At 40.8% G+C, this 16,310-nt stretch overlaps 1 protein-coding gene across 3 annotated transcripts in view; it reads right to left on the bottom strand.

Annotated features, from left to right (window-relative positions):
* The window catches only part of LOC144590576 (adhesion G protein-coupled receptor B2-like), a 122,854-nt gene that overhangs the window by 77,760 nt on the left and 28,784 nt on the right, over window positions 1–16,310 (bottom strand). For all 3 annotated transcript variants that reach the window (XM_078395094.1, XM_078395095.1, XM_078395096.1), the window contains exons 4-6: window positions 10,453–10,522; window positions 2,807–2,873; window positions 842–927 (exon numbers count right to left, since the gene is read on the bottom strand). In XM_078395094.1, the coding sequence (XP_078251220.1) occupies window positions 842–927; window positions 2,807–2,873; window positions 10,453–10,522 (223 nt within the window). The remainder of the gene's footprint in view (window positions 1–841; window positions 928–2,806; window positions 2,874–10,452; window positions 10,523–16,310) is intronic.

Raw genomic sequence — 16,310 nt, 5'->3', positions numbered from 1 at the left:
TTTGATGATGGGCTGAGACATCGTTGTTCGTTTACTAAATTTGGAATCTGCCTTGCTTTCTTCTTCAATGCTTTGATTGATTCAGCATTCATTATACTCTGTGGGAGCTCATTTTGTGAAATCACCATTGAAAGATTGAAGTTACATTCTAAAACCTTTCTTGTTTTCAGAGAAACCATACTCTGCTCTTTTTAAATGTATTTATGACTTTGCTAACCATGAACATGTATCCCTGCTGTTTCTTTGCTGTCACTAGCATATTATGAGCACTGCAAAGCTATAACCGTGTGGCGTCTTCAAAAATAATGTGGCTTAGCTGCTAGAACTTGCTGTCTCCATGGTAACCATTCCAATATTTCATCACAATTGTATCTCTCTGTCAGATTGTATCCTGTCTTGATGACTGCTTTTTTCTGCATTGCATTCTGCCTCCTGAAAGTCATTGGGTACTTCCATTGACCTGTTTCAATATGCTGCATCACCATGTGCACTGTTCTAAATGGGCTGTCAGCTGTGCGTGTGATACCTGAAAAGCAGGCCCGATTAAATACACTAGCATCCTTAAAGAAAGAGTTCTTGGCAAAGTCAAGCCATTACCATTTATTCTGGAGTAAGGTAATTGAATATTAAACTTACACTTGGAAACAGTTTCATATGTCTCCAACATTCACTGAGGAGCTGTCATTTCAATGGAACTGCTTGAGGGAAAAAATGAACTTTCCATGCAGTAAATAGATAATTGACAGGTGCAGGGTAGTGGACACGGTAAATCTGAGATTCAATATTTCACAAACATTGCAAACCAAACAAAATTTTAAATGACCTCAATGCCAATACCTACCCTGCTCGCTGCTTTTTGGACTTATCTGATATTCCATCCCGGGACATGAGCTTGTTGAAGACAATGATTCCAATCAGCATATTTACCTTGTGAAGGAAGGAATGCCAGCAGTTAGTAAGGATTTACTCAATGTGTAGGAAGGAACTGCAGATGTTGGTTTATACTGGATAGACACAAAATACTGGAGTAACTCAGGGACAGGCAGCATCTCTGGATAGAAGGAATAGGTGACGTTTTGGGTCGAGACCCTTCTTCAGACAAAGTCTGGGGAGAGGGAGACACAGAGACAAGGCAGGGTAAGGTGTGAAAATGCGACCCTCTCATTTTGAGTGTGGGATGAAGGTCAAGGAAAATGTAGAATAAATCATTGTTAGCTAGGAGAAGGTGACAACAAAGCTTATTTTAGTTTAAAGTAACAGCAGGGAAACAGGAGATAGGAAGATGTGGCTAGTTGGGGGATCCCATTGGAGGTGGTGAAAATGTCAGAGGATTATGTGCTGTGTGCGACGGCTGATGGAGTGAAAGGTGAGGAATAGGGGGACTCTGTTCCTGTTACGACTGGGGGCAAGAGCGTAGCTGTGGTATATAGAGGAGACCCTTGTGAGGGCTGCATCTATGATGGAAGAGGGGAACCCCCATTCTCTAAAGAATGAGGACATCTCAGATGTCCTGATATGGAACACCTCATCTCGGGTGCAGATGTGGCGTAGACGGAGGAATTGGGAGGAGGGAATAGAGTCTTTGCAGGAGGCTGGGTGGGAAGAAATGTAGTTTATAATAGATGTTTGTAACTATTGGTTTACAATAGTTTATAATAGATGTGAGTTTATATTCTATCTCCTTTGATGGAGACGGTGAGATCAAGAAACAGAAGGGAGATGTCCAAGATGCTCCAAGTAAATTTGAGTGCAGGAGAGAAATTAGTAGTGAAGTTAATGAAGTCTGAGTTCTGTACGGGTATAGGAGGTATCCCCGATGCAATGGTGCAGGAGGTAGCCCCAGTGCAGTTGCCAATGTTCAGCAGCCACTTCGAACAAGTAGCACCTCTCGCAACTATGACAAGGCATTAGGACAAATGAAGGGGGACCCGGCAGAGGGCCATCAAGAACGAAGGGGGATCTGGTGGGGATGTCTGTTGCCATGTGCGGCGGCAGGCAGCAGATAGGATAGTTCGGTGAACTTTTGTAACTTTGTCGGCGCCAAAAACATGGCGACACTTGTGCACTGCCCAGGTGAGGTTTGTTATATGATTTTACCGGCTGCTATGCAAAACAAAGCATTTCATTGTACCTAGCTAGGTAAATGTGACAATAAAGTATCATTGAATGATTGAACTGCATCTACATTTTCCCTGAGAAACCAAAACCTTTTGAAACAAAACACTGATAAGTTGTGGAAACTATTGTTATGTGCAGAAACTCTGAGTCTGCAATGCATAGCGATAATTCAGAATGTACTTTATGTGTGATCCTTCAATAGATTTCACAGAAACTGTGTGTATGGCATTGTTATTTTGTTGATCAATTACTTTCAATCTAATTGGAAATAATTTAACTTCACAAAACCAAAATATTGGAACAGATTTTTAAAAACTAACTTGCTCTGATGGCTCTGCAGAGTGACATCCCAAAAATCTGGTTTGTGCTTCCAGTGAAAATTGTGATAATATTTTGATGAAATATGAACACAGGACAGTGTCTTGTATGACTACAGTTTGTTACAAAATCAAGGCAATATACACTCTTTGCTGTGCACATGAATCCGGAAAAGCCAACAGTTAACATTCGGCATAAAACTGTATGTGGAAAGTAATCATTTATTTCCATAGTTCTAACACTGGGTAGAATTCTGTATTCGGTCCCCATGATGTAATGCACACAGCAGGGTAAAGGTTTAAACTATCCATACAACATTTTCTCATATCATACATTCTAACATAATGAAGCATTAAAACATAATGTTTACCAATACAATGATTGCAGCAGGTCCGACAAAAGCATAAAGGAGGCCTCCTTCCAAGGACAGCCAGCAGCTGAAAGTGAGAACACAGTTTCAAGCACTTTGAGAGGCACACGTCATCATTAAAAGGGATATGTTGTTCTGTTAAGCTACATAGTGGCCCATGGGTTATCTTCAATTTCCATACTCTGCTTTAAAAAGAGAATTACCTTTGCCCCATCCTTCCAATTCCTCTACAAGATTTCAATAAAATCATAAACATTGGCTCCATTTACACTTCACACTACCTCAGGAAACAGTAAAAATAATCAAAGATTTGTCCAACCTCGGTTATTCCATCTCTCCGCTTCTGTTGGGCAAGAGGTACAGTAGCTTGAAAGTATGCACCCCAAGACTCAGGGACAGCTTCTTCCCCTTTCTTATCAAGCTTCTGAAGTCCTTCCATAAGCCAGGGTACTGTCCGATTCACCTCTACCCCTTTGTGGACATTAGACTTTGTGTCTGGAACTGGAGTGCTACAATGCTGAGAACTATATTCTGCACTCTGTATCTTTCCGTTTGCACTTATTATACTTGAGTTAGACAAATGTATTTATGTATACAATGTATAATTATGTATATATGGTATTATCTGGTCTGATTGAATTGCATGCAAAACAAAGCTTTACATTGTACCTGTGACAATAATAAACCTAAACCTGGAATCATTCTAGGTGGGAGACTGAACGATGAGAAGGAATCTTATTCTTGTGCATTGTAATTGTTTTAATTATCTTTTTTTTACTCCCAGCAAACTAAAAGCAGATTAAAAGAATGAACAGGAGCGGGTCCTTTAACCACTGCAACAGGTTCTACATCATTTACTGAAATTATGGCTAATTTGTTCAACTCTCTGCCCCTGTTCATTCTTTGCCCACAATATTCGGCACAATAAAATCTTGGACATATACAACAAATTCAATGAGATAAATGAACCAATGTATTCCACAGAATCATTATCGAAGAAATAGGACTGATAAAAAAAAGCTTGGCCAATTACTTAGATTTAAAGCTAGAATTAAAAAAAGGAGAGGAAGACCAAAATGCACGGTAGCGCAGCGGTAGAGTTGCTGCTTTACAGCGAATGCAGCGCCGGAGACTCAGGTTCGATCCTGATTACGGGTGCTGCACTGTAAGGAGTTTGTACGTTCTCCCCGTGACCTGCGTGGGTTTTCTCCGAGATCTTCGGTTTCCTCCCACACTCCAAAGACGTACAGGTATGTAGGTTAATTGGCTGGGTAAATGTAAAAATTGTCCCTAGTGGGTGTAGGATAGTGTTAATGTACGCGGATCACTGGGCGGCACGGACTTGGAGGGCCGAAAAGGCCTGTTTCCGGCTGTAGATATATGATATGATATGATTTTGATGTGATGAATGCCAATGTTAGAGTGATTAAATCTACGATTAGAGGACTATGAATCTCTCTCACTGGGTCATGGGGATAAGGGTTGAGATAGAATGGATATGAATAGAAAATGATGAATTTAAAGTCAAGACACTATTTCAGTGAGAGTCAGCAAGTATGTGATAGTTATAGCACTTGGTGTCAGTTATCACTTGGAGAGTAAAGTTTATGGAGGAGTGCTAGTCAGCTGGGTATTACAACAATTGGAATAGTCAAGTCAGGAGCTGGAGAATGAAAATACATCATCTAAAGATCGTGTTGGTGTTAAATGCAAGATAACATGGTGAGAGAACACAGTTCTGGAGTAACTCAGAGGGACAGGCAAAATCTCTGGAGGACATGGATAGGTGATGTTTGGGTCAGGACCATTTTTCAGACAGATTGTAATGGGGAGAGAAAGCTCAAAAAGAGTTGGGGCTGGGACAAAACTGAAGAATGTGTCTTGGACCACGTGGGCGGTTCAGGTTAGTCCAGAATGCAGATAACCAGGGAACTCGACGTAACAGAGGATTTGCTCCATTAAGAAGGTGGTTGTCCTGGTACCAAACCCCGGGGAACTCCTCTGTGCACTTCCTTCCAGTTCAAACGATAAACTTTCCAAGCTTTCCTCTGTTTATTGTTTGTTTGTTTGTTTGTTTGTTTATCCTGCTACAACCCCAATTATTCCATGGGCTTCAATCTTGGGGGAAAAAAAACTATCAAACACCTTTTCCACGTCCATGCACATGACATGAGTCACATTTCCCTTGTGGACTCTGTTATTTCTAAAATCTCCCAACAAATTAGTCTAAATATTATTTTCATAGAGTCAGAGTTGTACAGCACAGAAATGGGCCCCTCAACACACCATGCTGACATTTTTGCTCATCAGCACTGATCCCATTTGCCCACATTAGGACCATATCCCATGCACTGACAATTTAAGAGTCTCTCTACCTGCTTAAATGTAGTAACTATATCTGTTTTAACCACCTCTTCTGGCAGCGCATTCCAGGTATCAATCTTTCTCAGTATAAAAAAACATAACCCTCAAAATTCATTTATAACTGCCACCTTTTACCTTAAAACCTCATCACATTGGGGCATTCTCCCCTTCGCAACCTCCACCCTGACGGTGCATTCACTCCACTTCTATGTCTTAACCAAGATCCACGAACATCACTGGTCCTGTCCTGTTTCTTGCCCCTTCGAACTTCTTGCTTCATTCTTCATCTCTGCCCTGAATCCCCTTGTCCAGACCCTTCCGATCTATATTTGGGACATATCTCAAACCCTCCACCATTTTGACAACTTCAAATTCTCCGATCACCAACTTTACCATGGACATCCAATCTGTATACACGTTCAGTATGAAGAAGAGTCTCAATGCAAAACCTAGCCATATGCTCCAGAGATGTTGCCTGACCTGCTGTTACTCCAGCAATTTGTGTCATTTTCTATATACACCTTCATCACCCATCAGGAATGTCTCAGTGGCCTCTGCTTCTTTCTGGAACAAATATATATCCAGCTCCCCTCCACCAACAGTCACATCCATTTAGCAGAATTTGTTCTTAGCATGAAAAACTTCTCTTTTGATTGCTCCTACCTTTTTCAAATCAAATGTGCACCACAGGATCATGCGTGGCTCCATCTACAGCTGGCATTTCTTTGGCTAGGTGGCACAATCCTTTGTTCCAAAACTACTTTGGGCCCACTCCTTAGTTTGTTCACTATATCTCTGACTGCGTTGGGTGCTGCTGCCTGCACCCGATTGCATTTACAATAAATGTGCAAAATTGTCATACTCAAACAATCTAAGATATTTTCCACACTTTAATGGAGATTCAACACCGTGAATCTGGAAATGATAAATATTTAACAAAAGTCCTTTGTGTGCCGTTGACCTCTGCTAATCAGCATCAGTTAACATCTTGCCTAGAAATCTGATTGTGAAGGTTTATCGAATTGTTACATCACGACGATGGAATTGAAGTGGAATTTTCTGGGCGGGGGTCAACCTGGAAATTCAACCAGACATTTCTCAGTATTGCACCTTGAGCCTGAGCCACTGACATTTGCAGCAGGTGAGGAATGGCCATTGGCATGCTACTCACTGAACACACTGTCCAACTTGTGCTGATTAGCACAATGATTATCTCACTTCATATCTGTATGTCAATTAACATCCTTATGTTACCCTCCATTTATAATGCCATTGCTAAAACAGAAAACATCCCCCTAACAAAAAACGTGTTGTCTTATATTGCAATTCTGTCTACAAAGTGAGTGGCAATAAAATCAGACCACATGTTCCCAACCTGGAAAGATAGAAATTATCATCTTCAAGTTTATCACTCTAACCACTAATAATGTAGAGTAGATTGTGGGAACGTTGATACGAGAGTTAATCGCAGTGGCAACTGATGAGTTGCACAGAGGGACTCCATTATAACTACTAACATTACTGATCAAAGCTGAAAGTCTGCCTCTTCATTATAAAGGGTCTCAGACCCTAGGTTTTTATGAGAATTTTGAAGATAACAAAGGTAAAACAACCTTTTAAAATTGAAAGGCTTCCTTGGAGGGAGGAAAACAATTAGAAACAATGGGAAAATATCTGTCTTCGGAGTTCTGCAGGGAAGAAAGATCCACAGGAAACAGGATTTTTTTTTATCGTGGGTTCTGGAGTGAAGAATTTCACTTTAATATGTGGTGCCTAATTGTACTATGTTCTGACTGCAAGTTTCACCCTGCAAATCTGAGTATCTGGGAAGAACATACAGTGCATTCAGAAAGTATTCAGACCCTTTCACTTTTTCCACATTTTGTTACGTTATTTTAAAATGGATTAAATTGGGTTTTTTTTATCATCAATCTACACACTATACCCCATAATAAAAAAGTGAAAACAGGTGTTTAGAAATTTTTGCAAAGGAATTTAAAAAAACTGAAATATCACATTTACATAAGTATTCAGACACTTTACTCAGTACTTTGTTGAGGCACCTTTGGCAGCGATTACAGCCTCAAGTCTTCTTGGGTATGATGCTACAAGCTTGGCACACCTGTATTTGGGTAATTTCTCCCATTCTTTTCTGCAGATCCTCTCAAGCTCTGTCAGGTTGGATGGGGAGCGTCGATACACAGCTATTTTCAGGTCCCTCCAGAGATGTTCGATCGTGTTCAAAACCGGGCTCTGGCTGGGCCACTCAAGGACATTCACAGACTTGTCACGAAGCCATTCCTGCGTTGTCTTGGCTGTGTGCTTAGGGTCGTTGTTCTGGTGGAAGGTGAACCTCCGCCCCAGTCTGAGGTCCAGAATGCTCTGGAGCAGGTTTTCATCAAGGATCTCTTTGTACTTTGCTCCATTCATCTTTCCCTCGATCCTGACTACTCTCCCAGTTCCTGCCGCTGAAAAACATCCCCACAACATGATGCTGCCACCACCATGCTTCACCGTAGGTAAGATGTTGGCCAGGTGATGAGCGGTGACGCTTGGCATTCAGGCCAAAGAGTTCAATCTTGGTTTCATCAGACCAGATAATCTTGTTTCTCATGGTCTGAGAGTCCTTTATGTGCCTTTTGGCAAACTCCAAGCGGGCTGTCATGTGCCTTTTACTGGGGAGTGGCTTCCGTCTGGCCACTTTACCATGCAGATCTGATTGGTGTAGTGCTGCAGATATAGTTGTCCTTCTGGAAGGTTCTCCCATCTTCACAGAAGAACTCTGGAGCTCTGTCAGAGTGACCATCGGGTTCCTGGTCACCTCCCTGACCAAGGCCCTTCTCCCCCGATTGCTCAGTTTGGCCGGGCGGCCAGCTCTATGAAGAGTTCTGGTGGTTTCAAAGTTCTTCCATTAAAGAATGACGGAGGCCACAGTGCTCTTCTGGACCTGCAATGCTGTAGAGATTGTTTTATACCCTTCCCCAGATCTGTGTCTTGACACAATCCTGTCTCGGAGGTCTACGGACAATTCCTTTGTCTTCATGGCTTGGTGTTTGCTCTGACGTGCACTGTCAACTGTGGGACCTATAGACAGGTGTGTGCCTTTCCAATTCACGTCCAATCAATTTAATTTACCACTGGTGGACTCCAATCAAGTTGTAGAAACATCTCAAGGATAATCAATGGAAACAGGATGAACATAAGTTCAATTTTGAGTGTCATAGCAAAGGGTCTGAATACTCATGTAAATGTGATATTTCAGCTATTTCTTTTTAATTACTGTGCAAAATTTTCTAAACACCTGTTTTCACTTCTTCATTCTGGGGTATTGTGTGTAGATTGATGATTAAAAAAAATGAATTTAATCCATTTTAAAATAAGGCTGCAACATACCAAAATGTGGAAAAAGTGAAGGGGTCTGAATACTTTCTGAATGCATGAAAGCTTCTTTCCTATTTCCACAACCCACTAATGATTTTAATTTTTTTGGACATTACATACTCAGCAATTACGTATTTCTGTTTAATCCAGCTAGTCTGCTTTTGAGGGATTCCATGCAGATTTTGGTGAAAATATATTGGCTGAGTCATCTAGCTGGAACTATTTATAAACAGAGGAAAGATTAACTTGCTTTTTATGACGCAGGAGTCCATTCACCCATCAGGTCCTTGCTGGAGCCCAGCAAAACAGTCCCATTAGTGTCGCATAGCCCTTCCGTGTTTCCCTATGACCCAATCTTTCTCACATATCTATCAATGCCCTTATTTGATTCTTTTGTCACTTATCCACAATGGAGATATTTTACAGTAGTCACTGTAGAAGGACATGATTGAAGAGTTGGAGAAGACTGGAGCATTTAGGGGAACCCATCAATGGTAGCAGTGCAAAGGTTCGGATTAAACCCGATGGCTGGTGCTGGGGGCTGCAGCACCAACAGCAGTGCCACACTTCAAAGCAATGTAGTTGAAAGGGACTCTGTGTGGACCTATTCCCAAATGAGTCCTTTTTTTCCCTGTAATCAAATCACAATAATATTTTGTAAAATAGCATTGTACACCATTAAAGTTCAAGGGTTAAATGTTGCACCATGTCGAACGTTAAAGAGCTGTTGAAAGGAACCCCTTCTTAGGCTGCATGTGGGGGATTTAAATAGTTTAGTCCTCAGCTTGGCAAAATTATGGGAATAACCCAAGAGAGTAAACAGTGTTAAACAACCCTGGCAGGTAAATGAAATTTGGGATCTCTGGAGACCTATAGTGACAGTGAATATTAAGAAGGTAATTAAGACACTAAAATGTTATTGCATTTATACTGCAATTATTCTTATCCTGGTAATTTTGTCAAGAAAATTATGAAGGTAAAACCTAATTTTAAATCTGCGCAAATAAATGGGGATATTTTAAGTGTAAACAAAGCATAAGACGTTATCTTTGGATGTTTTGAAATCCCATCGATCAGGAAACTGGACTGGGCATTTCCAATTGCAATTCATATGAATACCATTGTCATCTCCTCATATTATTTCCCCCCTTCTTCCCCAAAAAGCACAGTGCCTATTATTTACACACCGTGGCAATTAATTTACAGCTTATCAAGGTGAACATTTGGACAGATGCGTAGATAAGAAAGATTCAGACGGATATGGGCCAAACAAAGGCAGGTGGAATTAGTGTAGATTGAGCATTTTGGTCGTCATGGGTAAGTTAGGCAAGAGGGCCTGTTTCGTGGCTGTGTGACCCTATGACTGTCATCCTGAAAGCAGTGAAACATATCCCCAAAACAATGGATTGGAAATTATCACTGTAATGTTTGTTTCCAGGAACAGTGTCTCCATGGGAAATGCAGGTATTGTTCTCCACTATGTACTAATTTTTTGCACTCCCCCCTCCTTCCACAGTCCCCTGAGGCAGCTGATGGAATAGCACTGTCGACTGACACACGCAGGGTGAAAGCTTAATATCTCTTAATGTTAGAAAAGCGCAATACAATTTCTTGAAATATGAATATCCAAATTTCATCTATATTTGTCTCCTTTCAATCTGTTGTTAACACTACACTGTATTCATTTAATGCACCAAGAGTAGGGGTGATTCAATTTCCAGATGTGGGTGGCTGTAACTGGTGATAGTGAATAGGCTGAGCTAGCTAGTCTAACGAGGCAAGAGCTGAAAGAGTATTGTATGTATTATTTGGGGAAGGTGTGCTCTGTGATGGAATTGATTATGCAACAACAGCTGCAATACAGCAGCTTCCACAAGGATTACATTGCTGCAAATACTCACTAATTTGCTGTTCCATATCCTTTTGCTTTGGTAAATCCCACCGAAATGGCCACAATCAGTGCAGGTAATCCTAAGGAGAAGTAACAAAAAGCAACTGTGAAAACCTGGTTTTATGTTCCATAAATTACATCTCGGAATTTCTACAGTAAATCATTCTAAGACCTTGCAGATCACATCCCAAAGTTTTCAATTTGTTGCATCTACAGCCATGACATTAGTTGGAGGTGGAGGGGCTATCTGGCCCAAAACTTCAGCCAGGTCTGACAGGTTTCCATTCATGCTCTTATTTCATGAAATATTATATCCCCTTGCTCACCATTGCAGTTGCATTACATATCTAACCCATCATATTACACATTGTGTCACACTTTAAAAGCTTCCTGCAGCATTATTTCAAATGTATATGCAACAATTAAAAAAGCAAGGGGTAGAATAATTAAAAGTAAGAGAAAATTGTTAAAGAAAATATCAATTATGAAACTAGCCAAAAGGAAGTAAGCAAAGAAAAGGAAATAATGGAGCAAAAGAGTAACCTCGAACATTTGGTACAATTGGTTTCAGAAGCTATCGAGAATTGCTCCATGTAAAAATGTCGCCAGGTAAACCAACAAACAGGAGACTGGAAAACAAATGTGAAACAAGTTTTTGGACAAATGAACATTTAAAATTTTCCATCAGTCTGCCTGTCTTCATGGCATTTATCAATGCTCAGCGAATACAACCTCCTCAAAGAGTCATGTTTCCCTCTCTCCTAGCCAAATTCCACTGGTACCTTTAGGTCCACCTTGTCATAGAATCATTCAGCATAGAAATAGGCCCTTCGGCACAATTCGTCCATGCCGACCAAGATGCTCCATCTAAACTAGGCCCATTTACCCATGTTTGGTCCATATCCCTCTAAACCAGTCTTTCCCATGTACCTGTCCGAATATCTTTTAAATGTTGAAAATAGTACCTGCCTCAACCATCTCCTCTGGTAGCTCATTCCATATATGCATCACCTAGAAGAGAATGTGATGCTTCACATTGTTAATGAGTTGTGTGCTCTTTATGAAGAACAAGTGGCTTCATGAAGGACATCTGGATTTTCGTGTAGAGTGCAGATGAAATATTTAGATGTAGATGATTGCATAGTTGTTGAAAGATGTATTTGGGAGGTTGTCATGTAAAACAGCCTTATTTCTGCACTGGAACCATGTCCTGGGACAGGGAACTTGGCTGAACAACCGCTGCCATCTGCTCTGACACTGAACATGATATTTACCCCTGTGACTTTCTTACCCACTTTTAGAAAAGAACACAATTCTTCTACTCCTAATCCAGTAAGATATCTTATGGTGTGTCAGGAGTGAAATCCATATTGTGGTCACTGAGCAATCCAAATACTTGCTGCCTCGTGTTGTGACGTGCCTACCATACCTTCTGTGAAGTGTGAATGTGAAACTTATATTTACCATTCCAAGGCATTTATCTGGTGTTGAGACAACATTTCCCTCAATGTCAGCAAAACAAAGGAGCTAGTGATCGACTTCAGGAAGCAAAGTGGTACACATACCCCAGTATGCATTGACGGTGCCGAAGTGGAGCTGGCTGAAAGCTTCAAATTCCTCGGAGTCAATATCACCAACAACTTCTCCTGGACCACCCATAGTGAAGAAACAACCAAGAAAGCTCAACAACGCCTCCAGTTCATTAGAAGGCTTAGGAAGTTTGGCATGTGTCCTATAACTCTCACCAACTTCTACAGATGTTCCATAGAAAGCATTTAGCTTTGCTCGGGAACAGCTCCATCCAAGACAGCAAGAAATTGCAGTAAATGGTGGATGCAGCCCAGACCGTCACACAAACTAACCTCCCTTCCATTGACTCCATTTATACCTCATGCTGCCTTGGTAAGCCCAGCAGCATAATCAAGGACTAATCGCACCTTGGCCACTCCCTCTTCTCCCCTGTCCCATCGGGCAAAAGGTACAGAAGTGTGAAAACGCACACCTCCAGATTCAGTGACAGTTTCTTCCCAGCTGTTATCAGGCAACTGAAACATCCTACCATAACTAGAGAGCAGTCCTGACCTACTATCTACCTCATTGGTGGCCCTCGGACTACCTGTGATTGGACTTTACCTTGCACTAAATGTTATTCCCATATCATGTATCTATAGACTGTAAATTGCTCAATTGTAATCATGTATTGTCTTTCTGCTGACTGGATAACACACAACAAAAGCTTTTCACTGTGCCTCAGTGCACGTAACAGTAAACTAAACTAGCTTTTTTTGTAAACTTGTGCTCAGAATGTGAATCCCCAAATTAGTTTTACCAGGCATGTTTAAATGATAGCAGTCATTTGTTATCCTCCAAAATTGCTTGCTTAAGATAGCTTTTTGAAAAAACACCTCTCATTAGCGCTGCACCACTTGCATCTGCTATGGCCCTTTCTGCCAATAGAAAGACACCATTTCTGTAGAAGACAAGAAATATCTCAGGGAAAGTTTATCTTAAAAAGATGTAAAGCTTGAACTTATTGCAAATACTAGCACAACGGCTTAAATTGTTTGCATTTAGAAATGTTTGATAATATCTCTGCTTATTCCCACAGTGACAAATCTCTACTCCACTGGCAGTTAACATTTGGATTTGACTGCTCATCTGCTCCACTTTACTTCACCAGAATACAAAGTTATTCTTTTCATTGAAACCAATCTCAGTTCATTTTTATACTGGAAAGCACTTGATTGCGAAGAGTTTTTTTGAATTATACGAGATAAGGTGAATTATATCTGTTTTAAAAGGCTGAAATTTGGAATTGAAATGTAGTATTTCCGAATGGTAACAATGGGACTCAGTCAGGCAAAGAACAATCACTGCTGCATGGTAAAAATCACTGATCGCTGTAGTTTGGCATCAACTGAAATAAACTGCAGCCCTGATGACACATCATTGCAGCAGCCTGATGATTTAATCCATGAGTTGAGTCGTTCCAGTTTACTGCAAGGGTCAAGAAGGTAAGCTTCCATGAACTTGCAGGACCAAGTTCATGGAAGCTAACGTCTTGAGCATTGCAGTAAACTGGGACGACCCAACTCATGCCAAGGGTGAATTGATTAAATAGACATGTTTCTTCAAGTAAATCCATAAAGTTGTAAATGCCAACAACAAAAAAGAGCTTTTGTAGATACAAAAAGTACTTTGAATATAACAAATCTGAAATATAAAAAATTCTGAAACCACTCACAAATGTATAAAACATAGTTAGTATCAGGGAAATTTACTTTTTGAGATGAGTTCATTGCTGTGGCTTTCTGGGTCTATGTAGTATCTTCACTTTATTCTATCTGGAGCATCTCAGCCTGACCAGGTAAAACCATTGTAATGTATTCCTCAACTGCATGGTAAGATATCATAATGTGACAAATGACCTTATTCATAGGCTCCATCATCATACCTTTACTCTGTAATGATGTGGACAAATTGTTATCAATATCCTACAATTTGAAAATCACATGTAGAGATGATATGACTAATGACCCTGCCATCTTCATTATTTCCACTTCTTGAAATGCTGATGTCCAAGGTTACTTAATACCACAAAGTTCCATACTTCGCAAATCACTCAAGTACTACAGCAGTGGTCTGTACATCAGTAGCAGGTGGCCAGTGGCCAAGGTCAGCTTAGTGGGCCCTTGTCTCAGGGTTCATTGATTATGTGAGCATGGGTGATGTCCAATGTAGTGGGTTTGCAGAGTTGGAGCAAAGCAATAACCCCTCATGACCTTTGGCAACTGAATAGCAAAGGCAGATGGTATGAATGTGGTCAATTATCTCCACATTTATTCTCTCTCTGACTGGACAGCGAGCCTGTGAAATGGGGTCCAGAATGTCTAGGAAATTAGCCTAGGCCTGTCAGGAAGTTGCAAGAAGGCCACTATTTTACCAAGATCCTCCTCATCTGTCACCTGTTGTGCCTGTTCTCTACCACCTCATTATCCCAAAGGGCCTTGGTTAGATAACAAGACATCCTAATGGCAACACTGTCCACAAGGCAGCGACATAGAGTGAAATCCACACTCAGGTGGGTACCAAAGAATGACCTGAAAATGACACTGTAAATGAAAGACATCCTGTTAATTATATTGACACACTCCACTCGGTACAATGGAACACAGAATGGAGTCAAAAGCACAGCACTAATCTCCTAAAGGCCAACATGATGGATGAAGCAGCAACTGAAATATGGTAGGAAAGAGCGTTGTGAATTTTCTGTGGCACATGGTACTGACAATGAGAATGTTTTCCTCTAGTCTACTGCAAGTTGTACATGCAGGGAGTGATCACCTTTGAGATTAATGAGGAAGTCTGGGTTCTGATGAGCAGCGCTGAGTATCACGAGAGTGCTGTCTATCTTTCACTAAACGTCCACTAATCCATAATGCCTGCAAGTCAAACTGCCAATCAGCATAATTCTCTCTGTTCAAGGCAAAGGATATAAAGTCCCTCCATAATGTAGAAACCATCAGCGATGGGCCAAACACTGTGATCTGCAAGAACCTGGGAATGCTGCATTAAATCAGTCATCATTACATAGAACGATCCATAGCCAAGGAACCACAGGGTGACAATGATCTCTCTGAGCAAAACCTGTGTTTGGAGTGTATTGATAGCTCCATCCAAGAATGGGTCACAGATTTCTATTAGCACTGCCCTCAAAATCTTAGCCTCCAAACACAGGCTGGAGATAGGGTTGTATTCCCTGATACTCTTCAGAGATAGGATATGTTACTTCTTCCTGTGGGTCTCCTGGCATGTATACTCTGCTTGCAATGCTTGTCCCACATCTCCAATACACACGATACATTACAGGGCCACCAGAGAAGCACTCATGACAAAGAAGCAATAAATCCAGAAATGGTCGTGCTTGGGGGCCACTGTCAGAGTGGCAAACAGCTGGAGCCTCTTGAATCAGTGAGCGGCTTCAAAGGTGTTCTGGAGGAGACAAAAAAAATTAATTGCCCTTTGAATTGTACAGCTGCAGTGAATGGAACTTTAGGAAAACCTTCATCCCTCTGGATGGCTAACAATTCTTCTAAAGTGTAAAACTAATTTCAGCATTGCATGGCACCTGATTGTCACTTCTTTCACACCCATGAAAGGATTCTCAGTTGGCTGGCATCCATTGAAACTGGAAATACTGGCCATTTTACACAAGTGCCATTTTAGGATATAAACTGTGTTTTCATGATTTTGCCCCATAGCACTGATTTTCAACCATACTGCGTTCATATAAACACGGCAGCACGATCCAATTTCTCCGCCTTCTGTTAAAAAGACATCAACCTGAAAAAATAACTATTTATCTCTTTCCTGATGCTACCTGACCTGTTGAATCTTTTTATTTTCTGAGGTTATAGTAATGTTCCCTTTGAACTGATAATCCTAAATTAAATAAAAGAGATATTCTGACTTCTACAGAGCTCAGAACTTTTGAAAGGAAGGATTGAGAAATGATATTGAGAGAGGAAAAGCATATTTCAATTAAAGTTGTTGGAAAGAATGAAATTAGTCGGGATCAGAGAGAACAAGTTGTTTAATGTGGGGGAAATGGGACCGAAATAAATAATCTAAACATGGTTCTGGACTACCTGCAGAAGATAATATATATAACTGAAGAGAATAGCAGAAGACAGCTGTTTGCAAGACAAGTAAGGGGCAGAACTAGTCTTAGACAGACAACCTGGTTAATAATACCAAAACTGCACTGATGAATCATATTATTGATTGGGTATTTGTACTCTCATTAGTGGTTTTCCTTACCGAAGCACGAATCCCATTACTGAGTACAATACAGCATCTCCAATGGCC

Source organism: Rhinoraja longicauda, unplaced genomic scaffold (assembly GCF_053455715.1).
Source record: "Rhinoraja longicauda isolate Sanriku21f unplaced genomic scaffold, sRhiLon1.1 Scf000216, whole genome shotgun sequence".
In the NCBI taxonomy this organism is placed as follows: domain Eukaryota; kingdom Metazoa; phylum Chordata; class Chondrichthyes; order Rajiformes; family Arhynchobatidae; genus Rhinoraja; species Rhinoraja longicauda.
The sequence above is the reverse complement of the archived record's forward strand: the minus strand, read 5'-3'. Positions and strand labels throughout refer to the sequence as shown.